The sequence below is a fragment of the Musca domestica genome, unplaced genomic scaffold (assembly GCF_030504385.1).
Source record: "Musca domestica strain aabys unplaced genomic scaffold, Musca_domestica.polishedcontigs.V.1.1 33, whole genome shotgun sequence".
Classification (NCBI taxonomy): domain Eukaryota; kingdom Metazoa; phylum Arthropoda; class Insecta; order Diptera; family Muscidae; genus Musca; species Musca domestica.
Window position 1 is genome coordinate 9,955,594 of NW_026712312.1, and position 15,401 is coordinate 9,970,994.

A 15,401-nucleotide genomic window follows, 5' to 3' on the forward strand; every position below is an offset into this window, starting at 1 on the left:
TGACAATTTGGCAACAACCAAAAATACAATTTGAATGCATTTTGTCAAGTTTTCATAGTTTTATATCTTTGCATAAATTGATTTGCATTTTCAGTTAGAAATACCTAATTTGTATTTAGTTATAATAATTTAATTTATTTTTTGTCAATAGTCCATCATTTTTATCGCAATTAATTCGACCATTTCTTTTGGTGTGTATGTGCGTGTCTCTCGCCCCGTTTAATGTTACATCATTAATCCGGTATTTGTCAGCTTACTTATGTCATCCACAACATATGTTTGGAGCTGTTACCTCCATCTCCATCCGTCCACCATCATGAGTGTGCATTATTATCTGTCTGCTCTTATGACAATGCCAATTGGGAGAGAGAGAGCTGTAACATTACACAATGCCAAGCAATAATGAAATTTGTCAATTTGCGCGTCATTCATTAACGTTTACGATTAAATAATTAAACGCTTTAATGAATTCACATTTAATTTATCATGTAACAGCGAGTGGGAGATTATCATTTTTATTTCATTTTTTTATTCCGCGATTTTAAATTGTGGCCATGTTTGTGCCCGAGTGAAATTGAATCAAAAAGCACACCTATCATGTGGGAGCGTATGAGTTACACAATAACAGAAATAAAATTAATTATACGTCAGTGGTTCTTTATAGTCTTTGTTAATAAAAAGGCATCTAAACAAAAGAAGTGTTAATCATTACCAATTGAAATTGGAAGAAAAATATATTTCACATTTATTGCGATTTGTGAAGCAACATACATTTTAAAAAATTTAAAGAGACACTTAACATTTCAGAGGGTTCCCAAAAATAACTTTTTTAAATAAACTGCAATTATTTGATTTTTTTCTCAAAAATTGTCAACAGTTGAGATTAATCTCTAATATATTTTTTCCTACAAACATTGCAAATTCCTAGAAGTGTTTTTAATAAAATATGTCAGCCATACTTTCATATCTGCCATAAATTTAATCTGGTGTCATTCTATTTATTTTGCAGTTGATTGTCTGAAAGATTTAAAAATATTCGTACCAGATGCTGTTATTATGGGCAATGCAGCGACGCTGTCGTGTCAGTACGACCTGGAACAGGTAAGTGTGTAGTCCAACCATCCACTGCTCACTCTGCCAGCGAGCGTGTAGAACATGCCTGTTAAATACAATTTCTACTTGCAAAGAACTTTATTAAATATTTGACTCAAGACATCGGTGGTATCGAAACTAACAACAACAAAAACAGCAACACAAACGACAAGAAATTAATGCCAGGGAAGTTGACTATCAAAGAAAAGTTGGCCCTGAGCCCAATGCGCTGACTGCCAGCCACCTTAGTTTTATGTTTCACGTTCCGTCTTAAAACAATGTTGCAAGATTTAAAAAGGTGAATTCTGAAAATTTGGCATGATAGGAATTAAACTATCTATAGTTTTTAGTAAATGCTATGTTAAATGAGAGTAGGCTATTTGTGATTAGTTATATAGAAAGGAATATTTCCTCTATCCTTTGATTTATATATTTTAAACTGGACATTTTAACTATATGTGGAATTTAATATGAGCTTAAGAAACCTAATAATATTAAATTACAAGAAATTTAAAGCGTTTAAAAGTATGATTCCTATTAATTGTTGAAAACAGTTTTTTGCTTGAACAAAGAAAAGTCCATTGAGTAGTGGAGATTATAAACAGGAATATAATACTTAAAAAAAAATCCTAATTGTACTTGCTTCAATTTTTCATGTCAAATAAAAATTTAGTTAAAAAGATCAATGCCACAGGTGAACTTTTCACTATCTATTTCGGCTTCTATTGATTATATATTTTAAGACCTGAACTTTAATATTTCCCTATTTCCGCATAGAAAATGCATTTAATTTCCACAAATTAAATTTTATATGTTACTATAAAAACAAGTATGCGAAAGCTTTAGTTGTGAGCACTATAATATATTGAAAAAAAATCCTTAGGTCCAAACTCATTCTAGTCGCACAAATGTTACCTTTTGTTTTTGAGGGGGCATTTGCCCCATATATACCTTCTCCGTTGAGTTGATAGGTCTTCAAAACAATTTCACAGAAAAGTTGTGGTTCATTTTATCCGCTAAATATAATGCAATTGCTTTCCAAAATTCTTGGCGTCTGCCATAAAATCTAACCCTATTAAAAAATCCATGTACATTGGTTTTTAATTGTGACCAGTAGAGCACCTGTAAAATCAGGAAAAATATTCGATTTTTTATAAATTTGAACTCCTAAATATACATCTTCAATAACAATAGGATTCTGTCACTAATCCTACACCCGTGCAAAATTTCGGCAGGGTCGGATGATATTTGCGACATGTATATAATACCCCCAACACGGTGTTTAAAGATAAAAGATATTACAACATGAGACAATTTACTCTTTTTGGCCCATTTCAAACCATACATACTTTGAGATTATCTCCAAAAACAATAGGTTTCTACTCTGACCCCAACTCCACCCCATGCTAAATTTCGTGAGGATTGGGCCATAAATATCGTGATAAGAAATTAACACATAGCTAGATGACGGTAGTATGAAAACTTCATTACATTTAATTGAAATCGAATTACATGATCTCTCAAAAAATGTATTTGTTCAGGATCATGCATAGCCCAATACAATATTAATTTCCTCAGTGGCTTGAATACATGTATGTGGATCTAGCTCTAAAAATTAAATACATAATTTCCACTGAGGATGGAAGTTCATTCGATATTCTCATGCACTAATTTCAATATTCAACTAAATTGAGAAAGTCAGTCAGTCAAAAATGATTTACGTTAGAAAAAAGTAATTTTAAATTATCGTTTTTATTTTCTTCACTTATTTATTATTTAATATATATATATATTTTTTTAATTCAAAGTATGTTCAACTTACAAAAAATTGTCATTCAAAAATACCATAATATTTTACATTGCGCCCCTTCTCGTACAAAATATTACTTTGGAGCAAGAAAATGTGGAACAAAAAAAAGATTCCTAATTAAATTAATTGCAAGTGAAATTGTTTCTAAAACTGATGTTGTTCATCTTCATTTTTCTTCCATATCTAGCCATCTATCGGTGTAATAATGAGTGTTTGTGTTTTCTCTCTCTTTCTTTGCAGGCGGCGTTATATTCGGTGCGTTGGTATTTCGGTACCGAGGAATTCTATCGCTACGTGCCAAAAGAGTCACCTCCGACACTGGTCTTTCCGGTGTCTGGCATCAATGTCGATGTAAGTTTTGCCGTAACATCATTTCATGGTATCTATGTTTTTTCACCACCCATACTACATACACACACAATACACTGACATGCACACCAACCAGTAGCACATTCCAATGATGTGCTCCACCCATACCTGAAAATGCGCTCCTGCGCATCCGTAATATATTTAGTAGCACTGAATCCACTTTAGGCGATGTTTGGCTCACTTTAGCAACGAAACGGCCAAACAAACACAAATATCTGGCCGAACATGTCGTCCGGGAATAGTAGATTGACGTGATGCTACTGGTGCCGGAGTATTGCATCGTAAGCTTATAAATCATGAACACGCACAGGCACTTCAAGCATTCCTAGGTATCATCGGTATATCAAGGAGGGGAAGGGAGGACGAGGATGAGGGGGCGTTATGCCATGAATATCAGTGAAAAGTGCCCGCACAAAGACACCAAGAGGCTCTTAAAGTGTTTAAAACATGTCTGTTGGCATTCTCATAAGCTGAACGTGTTGGTATGCAAAATACACAAGGTCTTTGGTGCTACTCGCGAACACACCGCCAGTGTTTTCCATGTTTAAGTGTGGGGCAACAACTTTAGTGAAATGTCAAACAAATAATTAAAAATACAACAACAATGATAGCACACAAATCCAATCAAACAATGCAAGAGATTTTCAAACGCACAAAAACAAAAGAAGACAAACAAAAACAACACAACGTTGTATATGAAATTACATGCAAAGGCAATGAGAAAGAGAAATGCGGGAAAGTTTATGTGGGCACAACAAAAAGAATGCTTGGTGTAAGAATAGGAGAACATCAAAATGATATCAATAAAGGATTAGCAAAAACAGCACTGTCACAACACACAACGGAGAGTGGCCACACAGCTGATCTAACAAATGTCAAAATTTTAGATAGGGAAAATAAAGAGGACAAAAGATATACATTGGAAAGCCTACGAATACAGCAAAGGATTGCCAGATCAATAAATACCAAAGAAGACAAAGATAATACTAAACTACAGTATTCTATTGCGATTATTTAGAAACGGTTCTGTGATTTAGCTTAAGTTTAACTGTGATTCTTATTTTATTGATTATTTATTTTTACTTTATATTAATTAAATGTTGTGGAGTCCCGTTTTATTAATATTAATAAGAAATAAATAATGCATAATTATTGATGTAAGTTAAATTTAAAGTGCAATATGTCACAAAACAAAATTCTAATAATGAAATATGTTTCTCATTTATAAACAGAATTCAATAAAAAACGCTCTTGAAAAAGTTGGAAACAAGCCAACGAAACGTTGAGCAAAATATGAAATAAATTCGTTTATTGTCATTTGATTAACTTGACCATAAAAGCCCAATAAAACCCATATTGAAAGTAAAACAGTTGAACATTATTTTTGGGAAACCATATTGAGAATGATAATGTACAACTTTTCGCGGAATTTACAATTTTTCAAAAGTGATAATCTATTGAATAAATTTTGTAATTTCCATGGATTTAGATGTCAATTTACATGTGGCTTAATTACTCAACGACTGGCATATTCGCGTTTTAATGCATTTACATTGATGTGAATATGGAATTGATCAGTCAACTTCGCCACATAACTCCCTAACAAAAGAATAAAATGTTCATTAATAATTATTCGCATAAAATTGGAAATATATTTTAGTTTTTCTTTACATTTTGCCCACTCCATTTTTTTTTCATTATTAGAAGAAGCGGAATACTTCGCTACCTCATGCACATTTCAACATTTTCCAAAAATGATCTCAAATTATCACATGTAAAATTAATGCAGGCTTAGGTCAGATTCGAAATTTACAACATTGGCAACATTTTTAATAATGATAACACAAATCAAAATACATTAAAATAAACAAATTGATACTTTTTATCTTGTTATATAAAAATACTAGCTGGCCCGGTCCGCGTTGCCGGCCCGTAGTTTTTGTCTATTATGCATATATTCCCAAGCATAATTATTCACAGATATGACTGATATAAGTGTTCACGTACATGTCGATTTAAAGTGTTTTAAAATACCTGTACCCATTTTTAACCAGTGGGCTTCAATATTTAAACCGTGGGCTTCAACTGTGTGGATGTGCTATAAAAATCTATTAAAAATATATATCAATCTTATCGCCATATAAGGGATCAAATTAATTTTTAATATGGTAAAAATCGTAGCAAAATCTTCCAGTCAAATGAGCAGTAATTTGGAATTTGCTGTATTTTGTATACTACATAATTGAGGGCTGAATGATTTAAGAATAGCCAAAGTTAATTACTTTTTTAAACCCATTAGCAACTTAGATTGTGCATTAGAGTCCTCATAAGTCCCCCTAACCATGTCAGTCTGTTTGTCCGCCAAAAGGTGGACTTGAGAGGGTATTATAACATGGATAAAAATTCTAAAATTTGTAGATATGTTGAAATTTTAGTGTAAGATTTTCACCCCCCTAATACGCATTATTAGCCAAATTCTTTGAAATGTGGTTAAATTAGGAGGTACCTTCCATTACTTTTACTTCAAATAAATCCTCTCAAAGTAGGTTAACCCTACAAAAAGTTCTAACGTAAACATGGCATAAAGTCCATATTTTCATCATAGGATAATTCAATGATGATTAAACAAATATTCGGTCCCGTGCTACTTTCTTATATTTGTAATTTGTTCATGTTTCCACAATTTATTTCATATGGATGCACATCCCAAATCTACGTTCCCAACCAATATTCTCTTGGGGGTTAAAAATTCAATAGAATACAAAATTTTCTTTTCTGACCACACATTAGATGTGAAAGTGGACTTGGGGATACTCCAATGTGGGGACTTTACTTAAATAAATTCCTATGTGGCAATTATCTGTATGATGGTTCCCTACCCCAGGGTGGCATAAATAAAATTTTTTAGCCAAATCAATTGATGAATGTGGTCAATACCAATATGGACCCTACTCTGAAAATTTCAAATTTTATGTGAAGAGGTTATCTACCCCCTTAGAAACAAAAATGTCAAATAAGGGCCAAAAAATGAAAAAAGTGGCCGGCCAAGACCCCAAAAATAACTTAAATCATAGATGGTTATATAAATATGAAATCGGGTTGTTCCCTTATCCGTGAGTTATGATCGATATCAAGACCTGCAAAAGTGATTTTAGGTATTTTGAATGTTTGGGACGAATTTCTGGAAGGATATAAAACCTTTTCTTACTAAAAGTCCCATTCGCTCTACTATTTTGCACCTTTTATTTCAATATTGGTATATTACTTATTATTCTCCCAAAGAATTTTGCATTTTGAGCTCTCATTGGACGGATCATTGTCACGCTTTGAAATGAGCCCCATTAAGCTTTTTCGGTCATTTTTGTTTGTTTAAATGTGTTCGCATCTTCCAGCTAACCCACGATGTAGGCCCTGGAGTTGAAAGGTAGATGCCAGTTAACATCCTATTTCGCACTTATTTAATTTTTTAGTGAAAAATTATTCTTTATTTTGTTCACAAAAAATCCACTGAATTCAATATGATAATACAAATTGAAAAAAAAATTGACAAAAAAAAGAATAACAAATTGAAAAAGTCTTCAACTTTTTCGCTGATTTTTTACAGCAAATGTTTTAAGATCCTTCCTTACAAAGTTTGCCAATAGAATGTACTATTATTTTAGAATTCGATTCCATTGAAAATGTTTTTTTGATTTTTGCAATGAGATCTCTTTTTCATGATTTTTCAGCGATTTAGAAAAAGTAATTATCTTTTAACTTTGGTGTGACCGCGTTAAATTATTTCGATATCATCTATTCCGTTTCGCCACCACATAATTCGCTACTACACTTCCATGTAACCCGCCATCAATTTCAGTTCTCAAGAAATCAAGTCAATTAAATAAATTGGTATAAATATTCGAATTCAAAAATAAAATATAAAAAAACACTACAAATGTACATTAGAAAAAAGTAAGTCAAAATGGAAAAAAATCATGCAAAATAAAACATTACTATTGTACATTTGAAAAGTCAAAATGAAAATGTTAATATATCACATTTTTACGCGATTTTTTTGGATATTATCCTTTTCGGAGAGTAGACAACTCCGAATTTGTGTGAATCGTTAAAATTAATCCAGCGGTTCTTAAGTTATAAGCGTAGTAACTAACACAACTTACATTTATATATATAGATTAATTCTTCTCATTTCTGCCCCATAATTGTACTCAACACTTTAAATCTCTTTTTCGAGAAGTAGATCTTTTTTGGGAAGGCTCTACTTTTATTTAATTTAAATCACTAAGACAATCAACATTTTTTTTTTACTAAATTTTAACAAAATATAGCTTTCGACTTTGAACAGCTCCAAATATTCAATTTATTATTTTAAGGCCAATGAATTCCACCGAAGATACGTTCATAATTTCTTCTGCAAAATGTGTAAATATTTTTAGGTTAATCCTAAACTGGAACACAGGAAATGTTGGACACGTGTTCCTTCAAGTTTAAATACCTTACATTTTTAGAATACACACATCCAATTGTAGAGAAAATGGTTTTAAAATAACGAATGCATTTAAACAAATGAAATTGAATAAACACTTTTTTGCTATTCCCTAAAATTCTTTTGACAACAGACGAGATGTGCAACTCTCTCATTTTCAAATCTGAACTGCCACATGCATGGCAACGACATTTTTGTAAAATTAATTCATAAAAAATGCAAAGCAAAAAACGTTGAATAAATAACAAAGCCTGGAATTAACTTCAGTGTCCTTGCTTCCGACAAAAAAAAAATAAAACATGGAACTCATTCTGTTGCGGACCCATATGAAACGACATGCAAGTATATTCACCACAAATAGACAGTGTGTTGAGCGAACACATAAAGAGGTCCGGAAGCCACTCATTTACTTAAATCGTTTCCGCCAACTTCAACGCACACTCACACCCACACACACATGTACCCATCTGAGGGTGTAGTTTGTATTTACGGTGCTACGGTCGTTTGTTGTCGTCCCATTTCTCTTTTTCAAAATACCACATTACATGACCATTGCTGACAGCCAGAGTTTTGTTTTAAAGTGTGATTACATTTGCATGTCCTTTTACAACTCCTTCCCGTTTCGAACGAAAAAAAAAATTAGTGACTAACAAATATAGGGAACGGAAGTTTTGCAAATGTCTTGTCACATTATTCTTTCTATACACAAAATTAAATGCTGGTGAATACATGTTTATGTTTGCATGTATGTAAGTATGTAAAACCTGAAATTTTTAGAGTATTAAACTTCAAAACTTTATGTGAAAATGGTATTTTGAATTTACTGAAATCCAAATCGATATTGGATCGATAACAATAAGAATTGGATATAAGCGGATATAAACTAAGTGTGCGATAATATCTTCAAAAGCCACAAAAAAAAAAAAAAAGAATCAAGAAAATCAATTCAGATACTGCTATAGCATACATATATATGTTTCATCCGATTTGATGTTTAATTTTGACTAGAATCAAGAAAATATGTTAAGATATTGCTATAGCTCCTATATATATGTTTCATCAGATTTAGCGTTTAAGTCCCTCACATTCGTAAAATGCACTCCACAAGAATGATATTTGGTACCAGATCTCAGACCCAGCCCAGAAATACCTCTGTTAAACTTTATCAAGATCGGTTCAGATTTGGATATAGTTTCCATATGTATCTTCATCGGATTTCGGGTTAATTGTGCACCAAATTGCCAATATCGGTCCAAATAACCTGCATTTTAGCGCATCAGACCAAATTCAGTCTAAAAGCAAATACATCAAATTTGTACGAAATCGTTTTGGACATAGCTATAGCTCCCATACATATACTTAATCCCTCGTAAAATGCATTCGAAAGCAATGATATTTGGTAGCAGATATCTTATCGAAAATACCTTTGCCAAATTTTGTCGAGATCGGCTAAAATTTGGATATAGCTTCCACATATATCCTTAATCCGATTTCAGATTTATTGTGCAAATAATGGTTAATATCAACCCAAATAGAGTGAATTTCGGGATGTATGTTTCCATTTGGTAGAACTCGGGTCCAGTATATATTTTTTAATGTAATTCTTCTCGAAGTGAAGAAAGATAACAATGTCTCCGTCAAATTTAGTGAAAATCGATTCAGAATTGGATATGCCTCCCATATATTAGTTCCCTGCGAAACCAAATTATAACTGTTCTAAAGCCAAATGAAGATAGGTGGAATGATTTATTTTAAATAAATTCTTTTGTAACGAGAGCTCTACTAAAAATGCATAGTGGTGTAGGGTGTAGGGTATCATATAGTCGGCCCTTCCCGATTTTTGTTTTTCCTTGCTGGTTTTAGGATATTTTCGACCCTAACTGTAAGGCATTTGGCTAAGACAGAATGGCTTAACCTTCCTACAATATTGTTCGTATTACGATTTTCCCTCCTCTTCATGTCTTTTGGAGTCGGCATCATTTTTCTCCGATTCCAAAATCTCTTCTCATTTCCAATTAAATATTGGCAAAGTTAAAATCTCCAACCTCTGTGGCCTAAAAGTTTTGAGTTTTATATTCAAAATTTACCATTTCATTCCGCATCAGCCTCATTGAAATTCTCTCTATGCACTGGATATCCAACATATATACTTATAAACACATGACTGTATATATATTTGTACATATGTGTCAATCTTGACATGGCTAAATGAATGAGTTTAAATGCGAGTGGATGGGTCTTTGTGTGTGCGCCAACGGACAAACTGTGTTTATTGAACGGATAGTCAGGCTTATGCCCCTGTTGCTTACTTTATTGCCGTTGCCGCTGCTGCAGCTGGTTAGGGTGCCTTAACGAATGTTTTCAAAGCCATCCTAAATGGATGGATGGATGTGGCTACCACATTTGTGTTGTGCTTCCAATATTTGCCTTTTCAATGATGTTCTCCACATAAAAATGTTAAATTTATTTACATTAGGATGTTTCGATTTTATTGCGGATTTCTTAATTTACTCCCGTGGGAACTGTATCATATGACACATGTCGATTTCAGACAAAATTACATAAAATCAACATTTAATGCTGACCTAATAAATATTCATACATCTCAGAAGTTTTACAAAAGATTCCAAATGAAATCAGAATTTTAATTACCCGGGCAAAATATATTGTTCGATATACAGCACAATTTACAACAACCGATCCACCCCAATGCCCACATTATTGTATAAGCCGTAGTTGCCGGTATTGATCAGGTGCGGATAGTATATTTGGCAGGCTGAAGCAAACAAACCAATCACATGTATTTGGCCAAATTGCGGTTAAGCAATGTTGATTGCAGCAACAGCAGCAACACGGCAAAATATCGCAATTGGCAGCGGTAACAGCATCCGCTTCCAGCGGTAATAACAACAAAAAATCACAAATCACCAACATTTTGTTAGGCCAACGAAAAAAAAGTAGCAGCGTTTGAAGGCATTGTCCCGAATGGATGTAGAAAATAAACCATAAAATCATTTGCAAAAATTCATTTTGTCTACCAAAACAACAACAAGACCAACAACGAATGGCAATGCATTGGTGGTGGCAGTGAGGTTGAGTTCAGTGTAAGTGGTTGGAATGCATCAGTGGTCATTCGTGGCTAGTAATGATTAATGTCAATATTGAACACCCACCTGGACACATCGAAAGCCACAGAACACCGACTACAAATACATATGAAGATGGTCTAACACGGATACGGGCAATGTTATGTCAAATTGATAAATATGAATTTTGGATAAATTCGATAGTGGGTGGGTGTGAGTGTGTGTTAATAGATAAGGGATGACTTATAAATTTAGCAACAGTAACAATAACATTGCTAACAAATTATAATAATTCGGTTCTATCAGATTTCTTTATAAAATCATTAAATACTTCGAGTGAATACTAAGAAAATAAAAAAAGTAAAAACAGCAGCTAAGTTTTCAGACAATTCCACTGAAAAATTTAGCCCAATTCATTAAAATACCGAATATCGAGAGATCGTGAATCCATATAGGCAATACTCTTCCAGCGGTGCAAACTACCCAAAAAGGACTCCTTGTCTAGAATTTCAGAAAATCCGATTGAAAAATGTTTCTAAAATCACCAAAATACCGAATATAGTGAGGTACCGTTATATGGGATATATATACTATATCGTGGACCTATAAACACAATTCTCTTACGGTCGATAAAGTACCCACCAAGGGCTCCTAGTGTAGAATTTCAGCATTTAAAAGTGAATAAATCTTTTGTGTCTCGTACCATTGCTTGTTGCGGTGCTACTGGTAGCGTAGCCCGACGTCAAGGAAGTGGACGGAAGAAAACAGCAACATCAGCAGGTATGGTTCGAAAAGTAAAGAAGCGACTTAATCGAAACCCGCGTCGCAGTGACCGAAAAATGGCTCGTGTGCTGAACATATCGCAATATTACATTCGGCAAATATTGAAAAATGAGCTCGCAATTGAAATTCCAAAAAGGCAAGAAATTACACCGCAACAGAAAGAAAATAAACTCAAAAGAGCTAAAGAGTTGCTTCGCTTGGCCGAAAGTGGTGATCTGCCGAATTTGGTTTTCTCCGATGAGAAAACATTCCTTGTCCAGCTGTTTGTAAACAAACAAAATGATCGTGTTTACTTGCCAAAGAGGTCAGCTGAAAATGTGCACCTTAGGTTGGCCACCAGAATTCAAGCGCCGGCCATGGTGACGTCGTTGGCCGCCATAAAAGCCCATGGTCGCTCTCCGCTCGTATTAATCGACAGTGGCGTCAGACTGAATGCCGAATATTATTGCGAAAATATTCAGGAGGGTGTATAAAAGCCTTGGGCACGCAAACATTTTGGCCGCAGACCTTGAACATGGCTCAGCACGCGCCACCCAGAATGGTTACAAAATGGGGTTCCTCGCTTCATTTCCATGGCCACCAAAATCTACGGATACGAATCCGTTGAACTATTGTGTCTGGAGTATTTTGGAAAGCAAGGTTGGCACAAAAAAAATAACAAAGTGTCGATCACCTCAAGCAAGCGCTTCGCCGGGAATGGGCCAGAATATCGCAGAGCAACATTCGGACAGCGTGTGAAGGTTTCATTCGTGCCACAGGTGACCAATTGGAACAAATCTAAACTTATGCTAAAATGTGATGCTATTACCGACATTTCTAGCTTTCATTCAATAAAATTAAAAAAATATAAAAATTATGGCGTTTGACTTTGTTAAAGTTTTTTATCTCACCCTGTATATTGGACTAATATAGTGGACTAATGTAACCCAACTTGATTATTAAATATGTTGACCCTTTTCTTCTCTTCAACGTTATTTCGATGATGCCAGTTTTGGATGGTAATGGTGAATTTATAAAAATAAACTAAATTATTATATTCTGTGTTTGGATCTAAGGCAAAGTAAATTTAAATTATGTTTTACAAAACTTATCGATCTAATATTATGAATGTATTTTTATTCGCTTTGCCGAATGTCTTACAAAATTGTGACAACAAAGAGATTAAAAAATAATCTGCCAAATTTGATTTTGATCATCAAAACTGCCCCATAAGGAATAAAGGCACCCCTTTCAAATACCGAATATCATGATAATATCGTGCCATGAAACTGTATCGAATACTTTGCTAAATATTCATTGGTAAGACGAAATAACAACAAATCGCGAAGTGTTTCTAAAATACATAAAATCGGCCGATACCCATTTTGATACTTTTATTCAATGTTAACATACTCTTTGGAAAAACTAAGTAATACCTGATTCCATTAGGGCATGTGGTCAATGCCTTCAAAAAAAAACCTGAATGATTATTTCGATGAATTTGACCACGGAACGGAATACTTACAGGTGTAAAGATTACTTTATGTGCTTTAAAATACCTAAAAAGGAGTCATTCATTGATATTGATCTTTGGAAGGAAAGTGGTTTTGTGAAAATCGCATAATTATTATTAGATTCTCCATGTTTTAAAAGGTTCTGAATTTTATATTGCTTAAGTATGCCCACACATAGCTTACATAAATTCCGTTTGAATCCTAATGTAATTTCTACGACTCAGCAACATTTTCCGTTGAGTGTGAACCGATGATTTCTATTTCTTTTTTCTTTGTTTTATTTTTTTTCACAAAAACAAATTCAAATGGCGTTAATGGTGGGGGCTTGCAATATATTTTTTCCACCACCATCTCACGGCTCATTATAATTAATTTACTTGGAAAAATGTCTCCGAAATGTCAGAATAATCCACAAGTTCCCTAGCAGAATGGAAAATGAAATAAAAAATGTATTTACAAATCACAGTAATCAACACTTCAACATGAAATGGCGTTGGTTGGCAACAGGACAACAAGGACTTATCCACAATAACAAGAACCGGGGCAGCGACAGTGACACCAACGACAACGGCAACAGCAACAGCAACGACAACGACATTAAACGTCTCCCATACCAACACCAGCGGCTGTGAGAGCCTGCGACTGAACTCGGCTGCCAACGTAGCATACAGTCATTGCACGTTTAGGGATTTGGCATTGCTGTGAAAATGGAATCATTAAAATTAATTAAAAAAAGTCATAGCAGTTGACAAAATCTTTTGAAGTATGTTTAAAATTCAAATGAAAAGCTCAGACACGACCCCAACCACCGACTAACATCCAGTAGAATGGTTGCATATTACTGGAGACAGAAATAAATGAAAGCCAGTGACACTGACATCGTTAGATAGCTGGTGAGTGGGGAGGCATTGCATCAGCATCTATACCCCATTACATCTTCAATGACCCCAAAGGGGGAGGGGGAGCGACACGGCAACGCCAGGCAGTGTAAAATATCATAACCCCGAACCACGACAACCAACACTTGAAGTCACAGATATCATTCTACTTGAAGTTCTTGAGAGTTGAAAGGACTATTGTGGGTTAAAATGGTTAGAAATTTACCCATATTGAAATCGATGATAGAAACGTTTGACACGCACTCATTGCAGTTAAATGAGAAGTGCTATGTGAAATTGTTAACAGACATCATTGCATTTGGCCATTTATGTATAACCTTTTCGGAGCTACATATTCCATTTCTACACTAGATCGGCGCATATTTTTTTGGTTTATAAGAGTTATATTGATTAACTCCTTTGACTATTTGAGGAAGTAGTATCAGATAAAAAATGCCTTCTTAGGATGTTCGAATTTTAAAAAAAGTCGAACACTGATTTTACATTTGACGTTAGTATTCAAAATATTATTGTTTCGTTTGGGAGGTATAAGAAGGAGTTGGCCAATACTGCGTATTTCAGCACCTGACCTAAGACTTATATAATATTTCGATGTGTCAAATTTGAACGACATATAAAACTCCCTTTGCTTCACATTATTGTTATTATTATTATTATTTGTCATTCCGTTTGTAACATCTCGAAATTCTTGTGCAGAATAAAATTCTATGTCGATTTAACGATGGTCGTCCCTATGTCCGTCAGTGGAAATCACTTTAGCTTCTGCAATATTCGGTATTTTGATGATTATTGAAGAAAAATGTTTCAATGTACGTATTTAAAGTTCCTACTAGGTACTACAGCCTGTGACAGAAAATTGGATATGCAGGTCCAGGTCTTCGTATACCTTCTATCTATCAGTATATTCGGTATTTTGATTATTTTTGCGACTCTTTGTATTCGGTATTTTTAAGATTTTAAATATTTTTTTTGACAATTTGAACCGAAAGGAGACGGCCAATATTGGTCATCTTCAAACTTAATTTAACCTTGAGAAAAATATTACCATTTACAAGTAAAAGTATTCTACCTATGTGTCTTCCATCCGCATGTAGATAAGAACTAATAAGAACATCTGGTGCTGTAGATAAGAACTGATAAGAACGCCTGGTGCCAAATAATGCCTAATGAAACATTTGCTGGCAAAAGTCGAAACACTACAAATGGTCACCTAATGTTTCTGCAAACAATTTATAGGATATCTCTCGATTTCGTATATCGATCTACGTGGGCATTATTGTGTCATCAAACACAACTATATCGACACTTTTAAATGTGCGTGCTGTTAATGACTTTTTCATAATTTGCATTTTCCAATATGTGGAGTTAAGCGGCAGACTACTC

At 34.0% G+C, this 15,401-nt stretch overlaps 1 protein-coding gene across 1 annotated transcript in view; it reads left to right on the forward strand.

Moving 5' to 3' along the window:
* LOC101893062 (uncharacterized) overlaps nucleotides 1-15,401 on the forward strand; it is a 149,149-nt gene that overhangs the window by 127,487 nt on the left and 6,261 nt on the right. Inside the window, exons 4-5 of the mRNA XM_005176853.4 lie at nucleotides 1,010-1,101; nucleotides 3,143-3,253. Of these exons, the coding sequence (XP_005176910.1) occupies nucleotides 1,010-1,101; nucleotides 3,143-3,253 (203 nt within the window). The remainder of the gene's footprint in view (nucleotides 1-1,009; nucleotides 1,102-3,142; nucleotides 3,254-15,401) is intronic.